General features: G+C 38.6%; 1 protein-coding gene across 2 annotated transcripts in view; it reads left to right on the forward strand.

Moving 5' to 3' along the window:
* The first annotated feature begins 1,224 nt into the window (after nt 1–1,224).
* The window catches only part of LOC149532130 (phosphatidylinositol-glycan biosynthesis class X-like protein), a 136,955-nt gene continuing 113,304 nt past the window's right edge, over nt 1,225–24,875 (forward strand). Inside the window, exons 1-3 of one of the 2 annotated variants that reach the window (XM_089810383.1) lie at nt 1,225–1,515; nt 23,722–23,967; nt 24,214–24,723. In XM_089810383.1, the coding sequence (XP_089666509.1) occupies nt 1,444–1,515; nt 23,722–23,967; nt 24,214–24,723 (828 nt within the window). In that variant the 5' untranslated portion in view covers nt 1,225–1,443. The remainder of the gene's footprint in view (nt 1,516–23,721; nt 23,968–24,213; nt 24,724–24,875) is intronic. The other variant, XM_089810384.1, reaches the window with a different exon arrangement.

Raw genomic sequence — 24,875 nt, forward strand, 5'->3', positions numbered from 1 at the left:
TTCCCAAAACTCTACGAGAAGCCTTGGCAACTAGATCCATATAGATACTTGCAAGGGGAGCTCCTCAATAGAGTTGAATCGTACATGCCAAGGTTTGATAAAGAGCCCCACTTGATTGAAGAAATAAGGACCTCCTTTAAAAACTTTATTCATATCCATCATGTAAGATAAAATCACTATAAAATAATTATTAACCGCCAATAGTATGTCTATGTGTCCTTTTGGATTTAAAAGTCAGTGTGCCCAAGTTTCCAAAATAGGTAATGAAAGTTAAAGAACCATGAACTTTCATATGAGGGTATGATTGCAACAATATGAAATATTGTTAAACACTTCTTTAGGTTGAATAACCAAAACAAGGTGTTCCTGAGCCCTCTCTAGACAACCATTCATCTTTTTGATTTGAAAAGTCCCTTCCAATGAGGCAACCCCTTTCCCACATTGGGACTTGTCGCAGTGCACTATGACACTTGTGTCCATCAAAGAAGATATATCTGCCATCTCCATATCACTAGATACTTCTTGAGTATGAGATATTCTTTAATTTTCCATAAGCGAAAACAACCCTAAGAAAAAATAGAGACCCACAATGCAAACTTACAAAGTCCTCTGACACCAAGCCATCCATAAAGGAAAAACCCCCATGAACAACAACAAATTATACATAAAAAAGCATTAAGGGTGCCCCTCGTACAATGTACCCAAAAACCCCAAACCCCCTTCATCAGTTGGAAAACCTCTTATTTACCACATATATTCACTGAAAAATTAGCATGGACCCCCATTCCTCAACCCTCTAGCCCCCAAGCACAAATCAAGCTCCCCACCCCCTTACCATGCATGACACATATATAGGAAACATGACTAGGGTATGTGTGTCCTAGCCATTATTCGAGCTCAAACCATATGCCATCCAATCAACTTCGATATTTAATATTATGTCTAGATATGTGGTCCTAATTTTATATGTTTCATAATTGAACATCTTTGAAATATGTTTATTACACTTGACCATCCTAAAAAATTACAAATTAAACTAATAATAATACATTACTTAATTCAATTTTTTAAAAATATAGAATAAAACCATTTTAAAATTTGGTTAACAATGTACAACCAAATCCTAAATAAAATATTATAAATAAACAATCAATAAGAATAATTGCAAGATAAATTCAATTGAAATAAAATGAAAATATTAAAAAACATAGCATATGCACTTGTACCTTTTTCAAAAAAATAAAAAATAAAAATTTTAAATTTTTTTTCGTAGAAATAAGATGTTACGATTCCCAAACTGTTGGAAGAGCCCTGGTTAAGAGCCTTTTTTTCGCATTTTAACGTCCCTGGTCTTACTTGGCTTTTAAAACGGTTACCTTCCCTTATTCCCAATACAGCGTCCTTAACAGAATTCACGGAGGAATTTTGTTTATAATTTTTAGGATGCTGCGGATTACTGCCCATTTCTTGCTGCTTCTGTTCATTCAAATTCTAGGAGAAAACTGTATCAAACCTGTGAGCACTCTCTCTCTCTAAAATAACTATTTCTGTTGAATTTATATATGTTTATTAGTTCGAATATAATAAGTTTTTCAGTTCTAGGAAAGTTGTAGGACAAATCATAAAAACATAAGGTTCATATGGGCATTTCCTGTATTTGACAACCCACTTCAAAGACATATGTTATTCTGTTTTTGTTTTAATTTGAACAATGCATATTATGAGGAAACGAAAAACAATTGGAAACACTCCGAGTCTACAAAATTCCTTAATATGTATAAAGGATAGGGGAGAACTAGGGTATAATAATTTTTCTGAGGATGCTTAAAGGACACTCGAGAGCTGCGAATCTTGATGTACATTCGACGAGTGTACTTATATCGGTTTCAGGATTTTGGGTTGGTGAGACTCAAGATTCATTCAAATCACATTCGCTGCATTTATTGGGACGGTCGAGTTGAAAGTTCGAACGGAAAAATAGAGGAAAGAAACCGATTTCTAGAGGTTATACTATCGCTCCGTGGTTAAATTTGTACTGGACATTTTTATTACCGATCATTCTATAGACATTATTATCGGGCTTGCTGGTGTGAAGACAATTCGAGTTGCAATTTCAGTCGAATTTTGCTTTCACTTGCTGGTATAATCAACAATCTAATTTGTAATCTATAGTTAATAATTCTCCTATATACGAATTTCCGTTTTTACAATCAGTCATTCTGAGATACTTTCAAAAACAAAACTATTTAGAAATTACTGTCAAAAGTGGTAAGAAACCAGGATTTTACAGTGCTATTAGAGCTTGGCATCCTGCTAGCCTTTCTTTTGCTTAATGAGTGATAGAGATCTGAGGTGTCAACAGAGAAAAAGGGAGGCTGTCATGGGTGATAGAGTAGAAGAACATTCTTAAGAATCCATCAACCAGACCAAAGAGTTCCAGACGAAGATTAGAGATACTTTGGCGGAAATAGTCCGACTTCTAAGGGGTTTGAACCAACAATTGATTGCTGATAGACCAAAACAAAGCAGAGCAAAGGGAGCAGCTCTGGTGGTGAGAAGATTTGAGCCAATACAACGACTAACACAGCCGATTTTCTGGGAAAAAAGGATCAGCAAGCAGAGAGGAAGAACAATTTGATCAGGAAGATGAAATGTCAAGGCTTCGTGATGAATACTATACCATAAGCCCTCCCATACACAGAGATACAATTTTCATAGTGTTTTATGAGATTGAAACAAGGAGTGGGCATAAGAGGAGATGCTTTGAAGAGAGAAATGCCATTCAACACTTTAGGAAAAATTACTATTCCAGCTTTTGGTGAATCCACTAGCTCTTCCACAAGGGCTTGGTTGTGTAAATCATACACACATTTCTCATTAGATCCAATGTTTGAAGAACAGGCAATTAAATCTGCTACCTTGTTTCTTGACGTACAACTCACAAATTGTGGTATAGTGGTACAATAAGTCACGAGAATGACTCAGTCACCACTTTGGAAGACTTCAGCCAAAGATTGACGTAGAGATTTGATAGAAGGAATTTAGAAATTGTTGGTAAACAGATTTGTCATTTGCAGATTACGCAAGTCAGCCCAATGGAATGTACGGAGGCTTATCATTTGAACACCAGAGAAGTGATTACATCAAATAATATGGTGATGCTTTGGTTGGATCTGATTTCTATTGCCATAGCTTTCCGGTTGCCTATCAAAGAACAAAATGCTGACATAGACAAAAGGATGGCAAAGGACTCTAATATTGCAAATCAAATCCAGTGCTTGAACACCATTGCTAGATCCTGGTTCTCACAGCCAAAAAGAGGCAAATCCCAATTAGTAAAGTCCATTCATAGGTCATCATTAAAGGAAGATGTGGCAAACATGGTAATCCATCTAAGTAGAGTAATGGGACTAAGGGATTCACATGAGTCTGAAGGCTGGATGTTTTTGTTTATCAATATGTTTTGTGAAGGGAAATAACACATTGATTGGGGAAAGCTTATCAGCGATAGCCTTCACAACCAACTCTTAGAGCATCAAACTAATGATTACTTCTAAATGACTTCTTACCTCTTCTATGCTATAGCAAGTACGAAAAGTTGGCCTGGACTTAATTGGCAAGGTATCTATGATGACGCAAATCTCATTTAAGACCACCTCCCTCAATTGCAGTATGAGAAAAACCTACATCATTTTAGGAGAGTGAATGATGCATTTACAATGCTAACAACAAGAGAACTTCAAGGAAACATAGGACTCAGTATATTGCCAGAAGTAGTAGTGGCAATTCAAAAGTATAGAAGTTACTTCATATACTTACTGAAGTTCACTTGTATTCGGTTGGCGGCTTGTAATGTATACCCCCTCATGCTAGCTACATTTGTCAATGACAAATTGATATTGATTGAGATGTGCAGGCAGATCAGTTAAATTAACAGGCTTTGCAGAAAACAAAGAGTAGATGAGATCCCTTTTCCTATTGGCATTGGGCATTACAGGTGTGACACATTAGCAGATGCGAAGAAAATAGAAAGATCCATTGCTATAATCAATTTGTATCCCTACACTATTCGATTTCCTTATGACAGTAAAGGCTATGCAGTCAGTGAATTAAAGCTATCTCTCAACCTTGGTCATTTTCCAGCTCTACAGGACTTCTGGGAAGATTGTGAGAGCAATTTTGAAGTAAAGAAACGAGACTGGATGAGGCTTACTGTAAGGTAGGTGATAGATTTCAAAGTAGATGTTGATGTGACAAGCATAGAAGATGATGAATGTTTGTTGATTGATCCTTTCTACCACGAGAAGATGAGTTGTTGGAACTCCCACCAATTGACTGGTCTATTCAGGAATTGAAAAATTTGAAGGAAAAGACGGCCTATGGAATCAAGAGAACAAAAGAATGGGTACATAAGAGGAGGATAGAAAATACGGCTGCTAGACTTCAAAATAAAGAGAGTAATCCTGCTAGAAGGAACAACAATCAAGGAGAATCATCCCGCATGGCATCCGAAGCAACCTTAAATAAGAAATTGCAGCAATCAAATTCAGGTAATAATGGTGGTGATGAAGATCCAAATCAGTCAATTGATTTATCCAAAGCATGTGAGGTTGAATTCACAATCAAGAGAAAGAGATCAAAGCCAAAAGATAAAGTTGGCAAAGCAAATCACAATCAAGAGAAGATATATCTAATGAGAACACCCAAGAATCTTCTAGAAACATTGAACAATCTATTCTAGTTGCTCCTTTATCTACGTTAGTAGCTTCTCCTCATGATTTTTCTTCTCTGAAGATATCATTGATTGACATCACAAAGGTGGATAATCAGTTGCCCAACACCAAAGATTTAACGGTGAGAACTGAGCATCAAACAGATAATGCACAAATGTCATCCCAAGCTCCTACACCTTCATGGCTGTGAATGAGTGTGCAAAGAAGGAGGTAGTTCAAGGGGTTCCACCTCTGTTTGATGTGATTTTTGGTTTCTTTAAAAACCACCCAAAGTGAAGATAACTAAGGTGATGTTTAGGTTGGCCATTAATGAAGCTTCAAACAATTTGTGTAGAAATAGAAAGGCCTATAATAGAGAAGAATGTAGAAGAAACCACAGATCAGATTTCACTTTGAGCAAAGTAGATATCGGTCCATTAATCGCAGAAGGAGATTTTCGGAATTTTGAGTTGTCTGCAACACAAATATTACAATGGGCAAAGAAAGAAAATAGATCAAAGGAACAACTGAAGGAGCAGGTTCAAATGTTGGTATCTTACATTAACTCAGTTAGCAATTCTTCTGAGGCCTAGACAATAATTACTTCCACAGCTCTAACAAGTCTTGAAGGTATTCTTGATCACACTATGGTAGAACACACAAGTTTCATAACATGATGGTAGAAGTATGGATAGATAGAATGATAGAAGATGCCTCAAAGTTCATAATTGGAGTGAAAGAAATATGTGGGAAAGTCATTGCGCAAGAACAAGAGATATCCAAAGAACTTGAAACCACCAAGGAACAAAAAGCTGCCTAGCAAGGAGTAACTGATGAATTGCAAGAGATGTCAAGTGTAGATATGAATACTCTAATCCTTGAAAAAGTTATTGCTGATCCGAATGATAATTAGGTGCACATGTAGAGTAAGAATATTAATTGGAAAGTAATAAACATCAACAAAGGGATCGCCGAATTTGAAAAATTGATGATTGCGTGTGAACAAATGAGAGTGGAAGTCTTGGAAGAAGTGGTCTCGATTATTATAGGTGGAGCAACAATGAATGATCTTCAACACATCAATTATCAATTTCTTCTGGATTTCTTGACTATTAGAATTCATTTAGAGATAGAAAATCAAATGTGAGATGTTGAAACTATGCAGAAGCTCATTCTAGTCTCCATCACTCTTGAAGATTGGAACATTTCAACATATCAGTGGCAATTAGAAGAGATCCGGGACAAGTACTACACAACCAAGCTCAGAATAAAGAATGTTTTTATTCCTAAGTATGGGTTGATGGTAGCGATTCTTGATGCTTACAAGGCTTTCACGAATAAATTTGTCAGATCCTGATCAGTGGACTCCAATAGTTAGAGATTTTAGTGATCAAATATATATTTCATGCATTTTTGATGAATTTTAACTTTGGTCATATTTTAGATATTTTCCTTGTATAGGTTAATTTTTGTAAGGTTAATTAATCTCACCAAAAATACGTGATTGGGAGGTAGATATTAACCTCATAAGAGCTAGTTGCTTCAACCTCAAGTCTATATAAGGGAACATTTGTCATGTCCCCACTCTAGCTCAGTCTAACAGAGACATGTGAGTCAGCTTATTATGGGGTCTTGTAGGCTGACAGGGTTGGATAGAGACCCAATATGGTTATTCAGTGTTGGGGACTTGGTTTTCTGGTGGGTATTGATCAGTTGGGTGACGTTCCTTATTTTTAGGAGGCAGTTCCTACATTTATGGGGTTCATTCCTACTTTTTAGGAGGTATGATCATGCCCAGGGCTGGGTTTCCATGAGATGACCCTTTGGGTTCAGTTTCAGAGGGATAGGGCTTGTTTCCTAAATTTTAGGAGCATCCCTAGATTTTAGGGATGAGACTGCCAGTGGATCCTTGATTTCCGACTTCAGTCACAGACAGGTGACAGGATGATTTTATGGTTTGTGATGTCAGTTGGGCAGTTTGTGGCTATTTGGGTTATATTTTTAATATTTCTTAAGTTAGCGTTTAATATTTAAATAAGGCTAAGTTAATAGCCATTTTGGAGTAATAAGGGAATTTTGGCTTCATCTGGATGTGTATCCCATGTTATGATAGCTCGTTGGAAAGGTCTTGAAATTCTCTAAATCTTCCTCTTTGGTCTCAGGGCAATTAGGTGAGCGGATTTATTACTATGGTGGAAAAGGTCATTTTCTAGTGACATGGTCACTTTAAAATAAGATTTAATTCATTTTTATAGCCAACGCCAATTGGGGGCCACTTTAGGGTTCGCATTGCTTTGCAAGGGGTTATAAGGAGATGGTCACCATTTCTCATCATTATGCATATTTTTCAAACACTTCTTTTCAGATTTGCTCTGCTTGAGCGATTTGCATTCTGGGACGCAAGCCCCAGGGTAATTGCTGGCTGGGACGTAACCCTTAGTAGCATTGGGTATTTACTAGCTGGGACGTAACCCTCAGCAATATTTGATCTTGGAATTTTCAGTGGTATCAGCTGTTATCAAGGAAGGAGGACGCCATTTCAGCTTGGGTCTGCAGTATTGTTTAGCTGGGCATGATTATTGGTACATGGGAAAGTGAGCCTTACAGCAGTAGCCGCCATTTGCAGCACTTTGAAATATAGAGAGTCGGATAATCAGCAGCAGACGTTTGCATGTTTATAGTCCTTTCCATCAGCCAGTTTGGCGTCATTGTTAAGGAAAATGTACTGGATCCTTTATTTGGCTCTATAATTCAGAGATCTGCCTGGTACGATTTGTATCAATTCTGATTTTGCTGCATATTGTTATTTATTTTCAAACTCTTTTCATATCATTTGCTCCTCCTCATTTCTATGTTGAATAATCATCAAAAATGCAAAAACAAACAAACTCTTCTGCATTTCCGTCTAATTCTACAAGAAAACTTTAATAAACAGGAAAAAGAAAATTAAAAAGAAAAAATATAATAAAGCTACAGCAGATTAGCGGCAGAGATCCATCAGGGATCTTTCAGTGGTATCAGAGCTTGCATCCTGCCAGCCTGTAGGGTTTGTGAGAAATTGTCACAACAGATTTTGGCATCTGGGTATTGGATAAAAGTTTTTGATAAATCATTTCAGCATCTGGGTAGTCACTACTTGGTGGATTGAATACAAATCTATGCATCTTGGTGGAGAAATACATAGATTCTACGAGCGCAAGAGGAACCAGTGGCAAGCAGAGGCCGCCAGAGACGCACAGATACCAGCTATGGGTGAGGCACAGGGTGTTGCTGGCGACGACATGCCTACAGAGGCAGAAGAAAGAGAGATGGTGCGGACCCTATTTACTACTCAGCCCAGGATCGCTCAGGCTCTAGACAGGTTACAGGATACCTTGGAGCGTTTGGAGATGGGTGGACACAGAGGCAGGCAAAGTAGATCAGTTTCAGTGGCTGGTAGTCAGCGCAGCCATCAGTCCCATTCTTCCGTTGGGAGCTCCCTTCATTCCAGTAGGAGGCATCGCCATCGTACACCTACTACGAATAGGCCATTGCTTCCCCAATTCATACCAGGTGAACGGCCAGCGCAGGTGGAACCACCAGAAGTGGGGTTTCAGGAGTCAGTTTTGACGGCCACAGCTGAGTGGAGAGCTCTACCTCCTGAGGTTAGGGACGTCTTCCCTCTTCCCCAGTATTGTGCATAGCGTAGAGATACAACCGGGTTCAGGGGAGATCGTGGTAATAGACTACCACAACAGCAGCAAAATTATGACCTCAATAGAGCTACTGGGAAGATTACATTGGCCCCATATAATGGCTCAGGAGACACTAGTGCACGAGCTTGGGTCCACAAGTTGGACATATACCTTTCATTGAGGCCCATGCCTGAGCGTGAGGCTATTCAGTTTGCTGTGTTGCATTTAGAGGGGATTGCCTATGATTGGTGGCACCATGGATTGGTCACCCAGGATCACGCCTTAGTTCGCTCCTATGCTAAGTTCACCGAGCGACTCATTGCACGATTTGACCATAAGGATACAGAACTTTATTACAGGGAGTTGGCTCACCTTAAACAAACTGGTCATGTAGAAGCCTATATTAATGAGTTCCAGCATATTGTAGTTATGGTACCGGATATGCCCCAGAAACGTAGTGTGATGTTGTTCATTGAGGGTTTGCAGGATAGACTAAAAGGATTGGTACGTGCTTTCCAACCAGCTACTCTTAAGGAGGCTATTGATGTGACATTGAGATTGGATACTGTTCCCACTTCTTATTAGGCAGATAAGAAACCATTTAGAGATTCACGGCCTGCACAGAAGGCCAATACGACACAGAACAAAGGAGGGACCTCATCTAAAACTCCTTGGATGAATCAGGAGACGAGGAATGAATTGAGGAGGAAAAAGTTATGTTTTTCCTGCAAAGAACCATGGGAACCAGGACACCGTTGCATGGGTAAAGGAAAGGTTCATTTGATTGAGGTGACTTCTGAGTTAGGAGATGAGGAGGTTCCTGATATTGATATTGAGGATAATACAGAGGATGTTGAGCATTTTCCGACACAGTTGGAGTTAGACACCGCTGAGCCTGTGGCATCAGCTAAAGTAGCTATGGCTACCCTCTCCAGTTATCCTAAGTTTCATGCCTTCCGGTTGAAAGGTACACTTAAGGGTAAGTGGATCACCAGTTTGGTAGACACAAGTGCTATGCATAACTTTATTGATCAAAAATTAGTTGAGAGGCGTGGCTTACAGTACGAGGAGTTTGGTGGTTTTGGAGTGAAGGTGGCTGATGGTGCCATTTTGGGTTGTACCAAGCGGATTCCACAACTTAGTATTTAGATGGGAGATTATACTTTGACTGATGACTTCTATGTGCTTCCCATAGAAGATTATGATGTGGTTTTGGGCATGCAGTGGTTACAGGGTATTGGGCGTTACATTATTGATCACCACCATATGCAGTTAGAGTTTCTTTCTGGCGGGTAGAAAGTGATTTTGAGGGCAGCGTCAGATGGTGGACCCAGGGAGGTACTTAGCATAATGGAGAGTCAGTCTCTATTTGCTAAGCTTTCCAAATGTGAGTTTGGATTGGGGGAGGTGTTATATTTGGGTCATGTGATCAGTGCTGAGGGGGTGAAAGTGCATGAAGAGAAGATTCAGACGATTCAGAATTGGCCTGTCCCTCGGAACATTACTGAGTTACGAGGGTTCCTTGGATTGTGTGCTTATTATAGAAGATTTGTGAAGGGTTTCTCACAGCTGGCAGCACCTTTGACAGATCTCACAAAGAAAGGATCGTTCAGATGGATAGAACAAGCACAGGGGGTCTTTGATAGACTCAAGGAGGTTATGAGTACTTGCCCCGTTTTGGCACTACGTGATTTCTCGTAGCCATTTGTCCTGGAGTATGATGTGTCGGGCTTGGGTATAGGAGCGATGTTGATGCAGAATAGACACCCCATTGCCTATGAGAGCAGGAAGTTGCAAAACAATGAAAAGTTGTACTCTACCTATGATAAGGAAATGTTGGCTATTATGCATGCGTTAGCCAAGTTCAGACAGTGTCTTTTTGGCAGTAAATTTGTGGTGAGAACAGACCATAACAATATGAAGTATTTCCTAAATCAAACAGAGCTCAATGATCGACAACAAAAATGGGTTAGCAAAATTCAAGCTTATGACTTTGATATCAAATTCATAAAGGGGAAGAATAATGCTGTGGCTGATGCACTCTCTAGGAAACCTTCATTGGCTGCCCTATGTTCATTGAGTGAGATTTCAGCAGATTGGAAGGCTCAACTTTTAGTTGAATACTCCAAAGATCAGCATGCTTGTGAGATTATGGAGGGATTGATAGTGGATGACAGATACAGTGTGGTAGATGATATTATCTACTATAAAGACAGGGTTTACCTTGTTCCGGGTTCTCAGTTGAAGGAACAAATTTTGCATGCTCTCCATGATATTCCTACAGCCGGACACCCAGGATATGGTAAGACTTATAGGGCAGTACGTGAGAGATTCTCTTGGAAGGGTCTCAAAGATGATGTTTTACGCCATGTCCGTGAGTGTATGACTTGTCAGCAGAACAAGTCGGAGCATACCTACCCAGCGGGATTATTGCAGCCCTTGCCTATACCGGAATAGAAGTGGACAGGGATCTCCATGGATTTCATTACAGGTCTTCCTCGGGTTCAGGGGAAAGATTGCATCTATGTTGTTGTGGATAGGCTAACGAAGTATGCCCACTTCTTTCCATTTGCATTAGATTTTACAGCATCGCAGGTGGCTAAGTTGTTCTTCAGGGAGGTGTTTTTTAGACTTCATGGTCTTCCCATGACCATTGTGAGTGATAGGGTCAGCAGATTCATGAGTTCCTTCTGGCAGGAACTTTTTACACTAGCTGGTACTTTGTTAACACCTAGTATTAGTTACCACCCTCAAACGGATGGGCAGACAGAAATAGTTAACAAATGGGTTGAGGGATATTTGCATAACTATGTGTCAGGGCAGCAAAAAGCATGGGTGCGTTGGCTGCATTTGGGCGAGTATTGTTATAATACTATGCATCATATGTCCATTGGCATGACGCCTTTCAAAGCTCTCTATGGATATAAGGCATTATCTTTCACTGATTTGGCAATTGGTGATAGTAGAGTTCCCTTGGCTCAAGATTGGTTACAAGAGAACCGGGATGTCATGAGATCTCTTAGGGAGAATTTGCAGCAGGCCCAAAATCAACAAAAGATGTACGCTGACAGGCACAGGATTGAGAGGGCATTTGAGGTGGATGATATGGTCTTTTTGCGTTTACAACCATATCGGCAGAGCACCCTAAAAAGGGGGGGAGCTGAGAAGCTCAAACCATGTTTTTATGGTCCATACAGGATACTCAGGCGAGTGGGAGAGGTTGCATATGAGGTTGAGTTACCACATGGCAGCAAAGTTCATAATGTATTTCATGTATCTTGCTTGAAAAAGGCCCTTGGACAGCATATTATAGTTTCACCCGAAATACCTCCTATGGATGAGGAAGGTAAATTGATTTTGGTCCCTGATGAGATTCTTGAGGTGAGGGAACTACGGTTGAGAAGCCGGGTGATTCGAGAGTATTTGGTTCGATGGAGAGATCTTCCCATAGAGGATGCCACTTGGGAGGGTGAGAGCATTTTACAACATCCTGCATTACAGTTGCTTGTGGGCAAGCATCTCCGAGAGGGGAGGACTGTCATGTCCCCACTCTAGCTCAGTCTAACAGAGACATGTGAGTCAGCTTATTATGGGGTCTTGTAGGTTGACAGGGTTGGATAGAGACCCAGTATGGTTATTCAGTGTTGGGGACTTGGTTTTCTGGTGGGTATTGATCAGTTGGGTGATGTTCCTTATTTTTAGGAGGCAGTTCCTACATTTATGGGGTTCATTCCTACTTTTTAGGAGGTATGATCATGCCTAGTGCTGGGTTTCCATGAGATGACCCTTTGGGTTCAGTTTCAGAGGGATAGGGCTTGTTTCCTAAATTTTAGGAGTATCCCTAGATTTTAGGGATGAGACTGCCAGTGGATCCTTGATTTCCGACTTCAGTCACAGACAGGTGACAAGATGATTTTATGGTTTGTGATGTCAGTTGGGCAGTTTGTGGCTATTTGGGTTATATTTTTAATATTTCCTAAGTTAGCGTTTAATATTTAAATAAGGCTAAGTTAATAGCCATTTTGGAGTAATAAGGGAATTTTGGCCTCATCTGGATGTGTATCCCATGTTATGATAGCTCGTTGGAAAGGTCTTGAAATTCTCTAAATCTTCCTCTTTGGTCTCAGGGCAATTTGGTGAGCGGATTTATTACTATGGTGGAAAAGGTCATTTTCTAGTGACATGGTCACTTTAAAATAAGATTTAATTCATTTTTATAGCCAACGCCAATTGGGGGCCACTTTAGGGTTCGCATTGCTTTGCAAGGGGTTATAAGGAGATGGGCGCCATTTCTCATCATTATGCATATTTTTCAAACACTTCTTTTCAGATTTGCTCTGCTTGAGCGATTTGCATTCTGGGACGCAAGCCCCAGGGTAATTGCTGGCTGGGACGTAACCCTCAGCAGCATTGGGTATTTACTGGCTGGGACGTAACCCTCAGCAATATTTGGTCTTGGAATTTTCAGTGGTATCAGTTATTATCAAGGAAGGAGGACGCCATTTCAGCTTGGGTCTGCAGTATTGTTTAGCTGGGCACGATTATTGGTACATGGGAAAGTGAGCCTTGCAGCAGTAGCCGCCATTTGCAGCACTTTGAAATATAGAGAGTCGGATAATCAGCAGCAGACGTTTGCATGTTCACAGTCCTTTCGCGTCATTGTTAGGGAACATGTACTGGATCCTTTATTTGGCTCTATAATTCAGAGATCTGCTTGGTACATTTGTATCAATTCTGATTTTGCTGCATATTGTTATTTATTTTCAAACTCTTTTCATATCATTTGCTCCTCCTCATTTCTATGTTGAATAATCATCAAAAATGCAAAAACAAACAAACTCTTCTGCATTTCCGTCTAGTTCTGCAAGAAAATTTTAATAAACAGGAAAAAGAAAATTAAAAAGAAAAAATATAATAAAGCTACAGCAGATTAGCGGCAGAGATCCATCAGGGATCTTTCAACATTTTACTTTGTAAATGGACTTTTGAAACTTTACAAATTGAGATGACAACTTTATCATCGAAGGAGTATCACTTCATGCATTGAGAACCAAGTAAATTTGATAGTATTTTCAATATATTTTTGGTTGTTCAAATATTATCGGTTGTATTCATCTTATGAGAATATAGCATTTCATGATATATTATCGGTTGTATTCATCTTATGAGAATATAGCATTTCATGATATATCATTTGTGAAGACAAACAGTCAATTGAAAATTTGTTCTAGATCAAGTACCTTTTCTTGATATCATGAAAATGTGCATGTGGTATAGAAAATCAGAGTTCCTTCATTTGGTACCTATATGCGTAATTCATTGGGATTTTTGATGGAGTTTGAATCTTTCTTGATATGAGTTTTGTTGGAAGTTTGTACATTCAATTAGCAAGAACATGTGCGATACACCTTTCTTTTTTCTCTCTTTTTAAATCTATAAATCAAAAATTACATCTTACAAGGAGCTGCCCCTTTAAATCCAAAGGAAGGTCGCAATTTAAGGGCCTATCCAACTATTGAGAATAGTTTGCCACATACATTCCATTGGGCTAACTTGTGTAATCTACAAGTGACAAATCTGTTTACCAACATATTTTTGACGACTCTATTGGGGACATGAATAAGAAAGATTAATAGTCACTTTGATGAAGCAAGGTGGTGTTACTGCATGAGAACGTCTTTCCAGTTCTCCAGTTGGATCTTGGTTTCTAAGACACATGAAGACATTATTTCAGGTTTGAATACGCTTGCTTGGAGGTGTAGAAGGAGTGTTCAACAATATCAGCAAGTGAATCGGGTCTTAGAACAAGAAGAGGAGTTTTGTGAATTCTCGAGAGGATTACCCATTGAACACGGAGCACAAGTTGTAGAAAGACTTGCTCAGATCTCAAGAAGGAACAAACAAAATCCTAGTTGTGCTAAAGGTCAGGCAAATAATAATTAGTAAGCTGACTGAAAAATTGTACATTCGAGTGGACAAACATAAAGGTCTACTTGATGAGGATTTCGAGGCTCTTCGAAAACTAGATTTCAAGCCTGTAACTCCTAAAAGGAAAAGAAAAACTAATTCAGTCAGTAGACCATCTACGCCACCATCTACGCCACCAAAGGCCATTGTCCCTCCTGTAGCTTTCCAAGCTTTAATCTTGTCAGGAACCCTTGTTCCTGTAGCCATCAATTTACAACTTTTGAATATGGTTCTTCTAACCATGGCACAACCAACACCACAACCACCTATTCCATGGTGAGTTTCTATTGGTTCTTTGGCTTTGGGAAATTAGTTACATGATATGCCTATTGGATCTAGGAAAATTCTCGCTAAGTTTTTTTGGAGATAGAAAGGTCACCACTGATGAACACATTAGTGCATTCTTTACAACAAGTGGAGTTCTTGGAATTTAGCATGAAGATGTTTTAGTTCATCTCTTTGTGGAGACATTCACTGATACTGCATCTGAATGGTTTGGTCAACTACCGGTTGGGTCAATCACTTCAAGGGCAACTTTAATTCAAGCTTTTGAGAGAAGATTCAAGACTGCTGAAGGGGAATGTAGTTTCTCCTTGGGATATCCTGCAGGTGGTGGATTTTGCGGCAATTGCTTCTTCAACTGTAATAAATCATTGGGTAGCTTTTGTACCATAGGATCAATAGTAGTAATGAAGGCTTGTTGGCCTTCACCTTTCTGTAGATCTCGGCTCCATTTCCCTGAGCTAAGTAAGTCGTCTTCTACTTCAATAGCTAAAGTTTGTGCAGCTGCCAAGTTGGGACCCTTGCTCTTCGTATTTGGAAGCTCACATCGGAAGGCTGGCAACTAATGAAGGTCATTTGATTTTCCTCGGTGAGCCTTTTATTGATAGGAATCCGATTCATAGCCTTGTTGAAATGAGCAATGAATTCTTGCATCGGTTCATGGATTTCTTTCTTCATTTGTGTTAATTGTGAGAGAAGTAAATGTTCATCTTCAATAGTCTTGAATCTTCTCTCAAAAGTTTGAATTAAAGTTGCCCTTGAAGTGATTGACCAGACTGGTAGTTGACCAAACGATTTAGTTGCGGCATCAGCAAATGTCTCCAAAAAGAGACAAATGGAAACATCTTCATGCTGAATTCTAAAAACTCCACTTGTTGTAAAGAATGTGCTAATGTGTTCATTAGTGGGGTGACCTTTCCATCTCCAGAAAACTTAGGGAGAATTTTCTTCGATCCAATTTGCATATCATGTAACTGATTTCCCAAAGACAAAGGACCAATAGAAACTCCCTATGGAACAGGTAATTGTAATGTTGGTTGTGTCATGGTTGGAAGAACGATATTGAAAGGTTGTAAATTGATGGCTGTAGGAACGAGGGTTTTTGACAAGATTAAAGCTTGGAAAGCTACAGGAGGGACAATGGCCTTTGGTGGCGAAGATGGTCTACTGACTGACTTAGTTTTTCTTTTCCTTTTAGGAGTTTCAAGCTTGAAATCTAGCTTTCGAAGAGCCTTGAAATCCTCATCAAATAGACCTTTATGCTTGTCCACTCAAGTGTACGGTTTTTCAACCAGCTTACTAATTATTGTTTGCCTGACCTTGAGTAGGACCAGGATTTTGTCTATTCCTTGAGATCCAAGCAAGTCTTTCTACAAATTGTGCTTCGTGTCCAATGGGTATTCCTCTCAAGAATTCACCAAACTCCTCTTCTTGTTCTAAGACCCGATTCACTAGCTGATACTGTTGAACACTCCTACACCTCTAGGCAAGTGTATTCAAATCTGAAATAATGTCTTCCTGTGTGTCTTGGAAACCAAGATTCAGTTGGAGAACTGGAAAGATGTTCTCATGCGGTAACACCATCTTGCTTCATCACCGGCGACTGTTAATCTTTCTTGTTCAAGTCCTCAGTAGAGTCGCCAAAAATCTGTTGGTAAACTGATTTGTCACTTGCAGCTTACGCAAATTAGCCTAATGGAATGTATGTGGTAAACTATTCCCAACAATTGGATAGGCCCTTGATAAACAACCTTCCTTTGCGTTTAGAGGGTCAACTCCCTCGTACGATGTAATTTTTGATTTATAGATTTAGAATGAGACGAAAAAGAAAAGTTCATTGCCCACATTCTTGCTAATTGAATGTACAAACTTCCAACAAAAATTTAAATCTCAAAAAATTCAAACTCCATCAAGAATACCAATGAACTACGCATATAGGTATCAAATGAAGCAATTCTAATTTTCTATATCATAGGCACGTTTTCACGAATGTACTTGAACCACATAGAATAGATTCTCAATTGAATATTTGTCTACACAAAAGAGAAATCATGAAATGCTATATTCTCAAATGATGATTACAACTGATAATATTTGAACAACCAAAGATATATTGAAAATACTTTCAAATTTGCTTGGCTTTCAATACATGAAGTAATACTACTTCGATGATAAAGTTGCCCTCTCAATTTGATAAGTTTCAAAAAGTCCATTTACAAAGCAAAATGATCCCTTATATAGACTTGAGGTTGAAGCAACTACCTCTTATGAGGTTAATAACAACCTTCCAATCACATGTTTCTGGTGAGGTTAATTAACCTTGCAAAAACTAACTTATACAAGGAAAACATCTAAAAACATGACCAAAGCTAAAATTTATAAAAAATGCATGAAATATATATTTGATCACTAAAATCTCTAGCTGTTGGAGTCCATCGATCAAGATCTAACAAATTTATTCTTGAAAGCCCTGTAAGCATCAAGGATTGCTACCATTGACTCATACTTAGGAATGAAAACATTCTCCATTCTGAGCTTGGCTGTGTAGTACTTGTCCTGCATCTCTTCTAATTCTTGCTGATATGTAGAAATGTTGCAATCTTCAAGAGTGACGGAGACTAGATTGAGCGTCTTCATAGTTTTTGCATCTTACACTCAATTTTCTATCTCTGAATGAATTTTAATAGTGAAGGAATCCAGAAGAAACTGACAATCGATGTGTTGAAGATCATTCATTGTTGCTCCACCTGTAATAATCGAGACCGCTTCTTTCAAGACTTTCACTCTTGTTTGTTCACATGCAGTCATCAATTCTTCAAATTCAGCGATCCCTTTGTGATGTTTACTACTTTCCAGTTAATACTCTTACTCCACATGTGCACTTGATTATCATTCTGACCAGCAATAACTTCTTCAAGGATTAGAGTATTCATATCTATCTTTGATATCTCTTGCAATTCATTAGTTACTCCCTTCCAGGCAGCTTTTTGTTCCTTGGTGGTTTCTAGTTCTTTGGACATCTCCTATTTGTGCGCAATGGCTTTTCAACATATTTCTCTCGCTTTGCTAATGAACTATGAGACACCTTCTATTATTCTATCTATCTGTGCTTCTACCATCATGCTGTGAGACTTGTGTTTGTTTACATTTTCTACCACAGCGTGATTAAGAATTCCTTCATGACCTGTTAGAGATGGGGAAGTAATTATTGCCTGGGCCTCAAAGGAATTGCTAACTGAGTTAATGTAAGATACCAACATTTGAACCTGCTCCTTGAGTTGTTCCTTTGATCTCTCTTATTTGAGGTTGCTTTGGATGCAATGCATGATGACTCTCCTTGATTGTTGTTTCTTCTAGCAAGATTACTCCCTTTACTTTGAGGTTTGGTAGATGTATTTTCTATCCTCCTTTTATTAACCCATTCTTCTGTTCTCTTGGTGATATAGACCATTCTTTCCTTCAAAATTTTCAATTACTAAATAGACCAGTCAATTGGTGTGAGTTCCAACAACTCAATCTTCTTGTGGTAGAAAGGATAAATCAACGAACATTCATCATCTTTTATGTCTGTCACATCAATATCTGCTTTGAAATCTATCACCTGCCTTACAATAAACCTCATCCGGTCTTATTTCTTGACTTCAAAATTGCTCTCACAATCTTCCCAAAAGTCTTCTAGAGTTGGAAAATGACCAAGGCCGGGAGTTAGCTTTAGTTTGTTGACTACATAGCCTTTATTGTCATAAGAAAACCACATAGTGTAGGGATACAAATTGATTTTAGCAATGGAACTTTCTGTGTTCTTTGCATCGATTGATGTGTCACACTTGTAATATCCAATGGCACTAGGAAAAGGAATCTCATCCACTCTCTGGTTTTTGTAGAGTTTGTTAATTTGATTGATTTGCCTGCACATCTCAATCAGCTTGAGTTTGTCATGGATGAACCTAGGTAGCATGAGGAGGTATCCGTCATAAGTCGCCAATCGTATATAAGTGAACTTCAAAATTGTATGAAGTAACTTCCATACTTTTGAATTGCCATTTTTGCTTCTAGCAATATTTTGAGTCTTATGTTTTCTTGAAGTTCTTTTGCTGTTAACATTGTGAAAGCATCTTTCACTCTCTTGAAATGATGTAGGCTATTCTTGTACTGCAACTGAGGGAGGTGGTCATAAATGAGAGCTTCATCATCATAGAAACCTTGTTCAACTTTTTGTACTTGCTATAGCATAGTAGAGGTAAAAAGTCATGTAGAAGTAATCATTAGTTTGAAGCTCTAAGAGTTGCTTGTGAATGCTATCGCTAATAAGTTTTGCCCAATCAATGTGTTGTTTCCTTTTTAGATTCTATTGATGAACAAAAAAATTCGGCCTTCAAACTCATGCGAGTCCATAAGTCCCATTAATCTACTAAGAAGAATTACCATGTTTGCCACATCTTCCTTTAATGATGACCTAAGAATGGACTTGCCAAAATGGATTTGCCTCTTCTTGGTTGTGAGAACCAGGATCTGACAATGGTGTTCAAGCACTGGGTTTGATTTGCAACATAATACTCCTTTGCCATCCTTCTGTCTATGTCAGCATATTGTTCCCTGATAGGCAACCGAAAAGCTATGGCAATAGAAACCGGATCCAACTGAACCATCACCTTATCATTTGATGTAATCACTTCTCTGGTGTTTGGATGATAAGCCTTCATACATTCCAATACCAATTCAGGACACTGTGCCAAGATGTGATGACCTCTGGCTTGAGCTACTCCACTTTCCAATATCTTTGTACCTAAGGAGGTGTTGTTGCCACTTTCCAGAGATGACCAAAAATCTTGCAATATGACATTTCCTAGAATGGTATCACCAATATCAGGAAGAGTGCTTTGCCGGATCGGGGCATAATCTAGCCTTTGATTTTTATACTTCATCTTTCAAGCTAATTTTTGATGTTTACCTCGATTTCTCTGTTTAATGGAGACAATGAATCACCTTTGGCATCGCGTTATCCAGGATATCTGTCACACTTTTCACCGCATGCCAATAGCTTGTGTAGAATTGCTCTAGCGGACCCATTTCATATCATTGTCACATCATTGTTAAAAGTAATGATCTTTTTAAGGAATCATTGTAGCATGAATATTAGTATATGCTTTTGAGATGTGAATTCAAACTCACCCCTTATATTGCTTTAGCTTTATTTCTCAGAATTTTGTTTAGTGAAGACTGTGGCTTCTACTTGTACTCTAATTGTTCCTCTCCTGAGTAACACCAAAACCCCATCATTCCCTTCACAGGCATTCTGTCCAACAATTCGCGTGCCTTGTCTGTACACCAGCCTTAGATATGCTTACTAATTCTTTCTCATACTTGAATTGGTTCGCATATCACCGCGGCTATATATTGCAACATGTCTTCATCGAAGATGGTATCACTAGGTCTTAATTTAGATATCTAATCACTCAGATGAATTCAAGTGTGAGTTTCCAGGTTGCTTTATGGTACCATGCAATCACCTCACACTTGATCAAGACCACAAGAGCATGTGTTGGGACATTCTGCATAATGCAACCCTTCTAAAATGACTAAGCATGCTGAGGATTCTGTCAAACACTTTGCATTCCTTCAAACTTAATTTCCCAAGTCTTTACCATATCTGACATTGAGATTTTACCAAAAGATTAACACGTTTTCAATATGATACATTTGGTCAACCAAGTCACTGGCAAGCTAATGTTTCATATTCACAATATATTTATATTGTTGCTACTGCATCCACTTGCAACTTTTCTCACATTGCAATGTGGTTTAGACAAGGCCAGAGATAGACGAGCTTGGGCAATGCTGTAAGTTTCTCCTTCAAAATGTCATGTCTTGAGGTGACTTGGACTATGATGATGGTTCCACATTTCACAGAATTTCCTTGCGTGTAGGCTAGAGGTATGTATGGGTTACCTCACATATTCTCTAGAGACTTGAAGCTCCCTCACCGGATGCCTTGAAGAGTTCATCTGTCATGAAACAGCGATATCAATCTGCTAAGGAAAGGTTGGCATTCAAAACGTTTTCCATCCATGAGCAATGCACGACTCATCGCAGGTAGACACTATCGGTTTCCCACAATAATGAGCTTTGGCTTCATTCATCAATATATCTTCTAACATGCCGCGAGTTGCCTTTTTCCAAGATACTTTGTCTTATAGCGGCTCACATCACCGTGTTTACTGCCCAACTTAACATACTTCATCTGTGCATGGGCTGGAAGGAAGGCACAAGCATTGTGTCAAACAGATCACATGCTTGAGTTGGCAGCAACCTCTGAGACTTTTAATCAAATTCCTTTGTTTTGGATTGGACCCGCTATAAGATTGCTCCCATTTCTTTGTAAAAATACTTTATCACCTTCCATCTAAATCTTCAGTTACATGCTTAAGACCTTCAAAGTTCATATTTCACCATGAAGTGACATCTCTTTGAGAGTTCCCATCGAACAATTTGGTGTGCTTTGATCATTTCTGCCTTTTAACTTTGGGATTGTGAGAGCATATATCCTTGATGTATCCGATGTTTCTCTGCACCAAGTGTCACCTTCGGCATGAAGGATTTCAAAAATTTCTCAACTAAATCATTATGTTTTCAAGAATTCCCTTTGATGATTAATGAATCTCAATTGTGAAAATGACCCTGCATATTATGAGTCCCCAGAGATAATTAACTTTTAAATAGGTTCATTTACCTCTCAATTTTTAACCTCTAGCATTTGGGCAAAGAGTTTAAGCATCGTCTCCTAAACACGTGTTTTGGGTCTCCTGCTTAACCTTTTTGGCTTTTGGAGGTTAATGTTTGGTGTTCAAAACACATGTTTGAAGTGCTTTTCTTAACTCCTTTTTGGGTAGGGAGGTTAAGAATTTGAATGAAATTTTATGTTTTGAACCCAATTCTTAACCTCTTAATGTTTAAAGGTTAATGTTCCGATTGAAAACACGCATTTTGAGAGCTTTCATTAACCTGTCATAACTTGGGACTTTGAAATTCAAAGTGCTGGGCGGAGCTAGAGATGAGCTAGAGGCATTGAGGCCATAAAATTATTAAAAATGCAAAAAATAGGAGATTCTTTTAAAACTTGAATTTTAACACACTTGAATTTGTTTCAGCTCAATAAGATGAAATTTTGGCACAATCTGACGATTAAGAAACCAAGGCAACAAAAATTCATCTCAGGGAGTCAGGACAACTAAAGCAAAAGGGTAAGGTAGAAGATTGTGTAGCAGAATATCAAAGGCTTGCAGTGACGATTCCAGATTTTGAAGACTCATAATCCTTTTCTAGCTTAGCTGGATCCCTCAATGGTCCAGTAAGGCATTTGACCCAAATTCATTGCAACAAGCCACAAAGCTTATAATTTGAAGGATTTGGTGATTAAGGATAAATTCTCCTACAAGAAAGTATCTCCTATTTTACCTGAGATACCTTTTTAGAAGAACACACCACATCCCAGGTTATCATCTCTTAAGACAAACCAAATGGAGGTGTTACACTTGACTACCCACTTTTTGACATTTGTGTGCAGAAAAAACTACCAGTCTTTCCAAAATAACCATGTGTGGTAGCAGGCCCCATGTTGGCTGTTTGGCATTTGCTGATCCTTCATGTGCCTCTTCTAACATACCTCTTACCTCTTGCTGCATTACACATCTTTTTAGAATGTGGTTTGGGCCCATATTGTATGGTAGTCCAATTTAAATGTTTTAGCCTTGGTTAATTTTCTTCTTTCTCTTGGTAGCATGTCTGTAGGAAAGGAAGTAGTTGACAATGTAGCAGTAGGTGGTTGACTACATTTTAGTGACTGTGTATACAATACATTGATGGGTCTTGCAGTCACATCTTATCCATTTTTACATTTTTGAGAATTTTTCCTAGTTGACAATGTAGCAGTAGGTAGTTGACTACTTCATTTTAATGACTGCACATACAATACATTGATGGGCCTTGCTGTCGCATCTTATCCATTTGTTCATATTTGAGAATTTTTCCTTTGCCCACTAGCTACACAAAAGCATTGCTCTTGAGACCAGATCTAGGATGCAATCAGTGAGCCATTTGGGTCTGGTTACTGATAGCAGACATCCAAATTTTAGTATGTCAGTACCAAACTTTTTACTGGCCCAGTGGAGCACTTGAGGACGATCTACAAAGTGATTTGCAATCTATCCATGTGGTCTTACATAATGTATAACTTAGCTTGTGAGATATGTAGGACAACATATATGCCCCCTCATACTCTCCCCACTACCAAGGTCATGGGTGGTAGTTTAGTAATCACTTGGGATTCGCATAGGCCAACAATCATGCCTCTGGTTGATACTGTTTCTATATGCATAGTGGCCTGTTTCCCATCCATAAATTTTCTCAAAATCCGGGTGAGGCCCCATCCATAAGGTGTCAATTCAAGTTTACTTCCCACAAGTTCTCTTGAGGATTTGAATGAAATTCCATAGACGAGAAGTTGAGAACCTTTTGGGAGGGTGTCTACTTCAAAGATGCATGTTTAGGCCATGTTATCTAGGTATGTGCTCCGGAGCATCTCAGTCCATGGTTGCAAGCTCTCAACTATCCTTGTTTTCCAACTTAAACTCAATGGGTTTGGAGTCTGGAAAGACAGGTAGTACATTCACTGGCAGTGGAAAGATTAATTTTCTAATTTTGAAATATGATGTTTTATTCAATGTCTTATTTGTGACTGCTTTTTGTCAAAATAATTTTCACTGCTTCTGGTTTCTTTCATATGGAAGTTTCAATAAATATGGAAGTGCGTAGGATTAAAGTGGTATACTGTATTTTGAAATAAATGGGTATAGAGTTGGAGTAAACAGGTTTCAAAACTTCCAATTCTATTGAATGTGTATTATGCATTTTCTATTCTATATATTGTGATTCAGCTCGTTGGCGTATTGGTATGGTAGTCAAAGTACCTCTTTGTATGCCATTGTAGTAGCATATACTCTTATTTGATTCTTGTCTTCTTTGAGTTCAGCTAAAGCTTTGTAGATAATTTACAGTTATGGCTTGGATTTTACTAATTTATTCTGTAGTTAGTGGCAACAAATACAGAAGGACCTCATGAATTGGAGAGAGAAACCAGCCATCTCAAATATGCTGAAGAAATAAGCATGAGAAAGGAGGATCTTTGCGAACTACAGCAAGATCCTGCAAATAAACCCTCTCATTTGCGCTACTGTATGGAGCTAAAATTGGAGCCCAAAACTAGTGGACCATCTCAGTATTTTGCACAGTATTTTAACTGGTTGAAACTGGGTGTAGTCAATTCAGTGATCCCTGTAAGTTCCATTTATGTATTTGCATTTAGGATTCAAAATTTTAGCCATAATTTTTTATTTAGACTGATTCTCGTTATGTCAAATTGTTACACAATCATATTGGACATTATGCACTTGCAGAATGTTGAATGACACTGACTTTTTTGGACAAAAAGAGAGATACAAGGTTCAATTTTTGTCTACTTGCATGCTCGTTTCTTGCATACGTCTTTAGATCCTAAAGAATTTAAGTTGCATAAATGACAGGGAGACAGTGTGGGGCCATTAGGAGCTCAACTAACTTTTGGACTTAGTAGCAAGCATATTCCTAAAAGAGGCAAGCATGAACCAGTTGAAGAAAAACCGGTCAACACTGAGGCAGTCATGATGCTTCTGAAAGAGATATTTGGATATATCACAGAGGATTGTGACAATAACTACAAAAGTGCATGGTGCCAAAGAATTTACACAACTCTTTTTTTAGATGCAGTTTTGGTCAACTCAAGGACAAGTGATGCTTTGCTTGGATTGCTTTCACAACCTCCCTTGGATAGTTATATGGGCTCTCCATTATGGACTCAATTCGACCATTTAATGGGATTCTGGCATGAGTTTATGCCTTGCAGTCATGAAAAGTCACAATTTTGTCATTATTCACCTTTGGCTTCATTAAGTGCTGAGGATGGAAACCACCTTTGTGATATATCTTCTGTTTTTCTAATGATGCTCGCTAAAAGATCAGATCTTTGGCATCAACATTCTACAACTCAATGGTTGGTCAGTGCTCTCTATCTCTTTCACATACTTGCTATTCAGGCCCAAATTATATTCTTGATTGACCTAAAATATTCTGTGTATGCCAAGCTAATGTTCTTGTCAAGATAATATTTATCTATTATAATTTTTGTGTAAAGAAATATGTCAAAGTG

Source organism: Cupressus sempervirens, chromosome 11 (genome assembly GCF_028749045.1).
Source record: "Cupressus sempervirens isolate cs-2001-9-10 chromosome 11, ASM2874904v1, whole genome shotgun sequence".
NCBI lineage: Eukaryota > Viridiplantae > Streptophyta > Pinopsida > Cupressales > Cupressaceae > Cupressus > Cupressus sempervirens.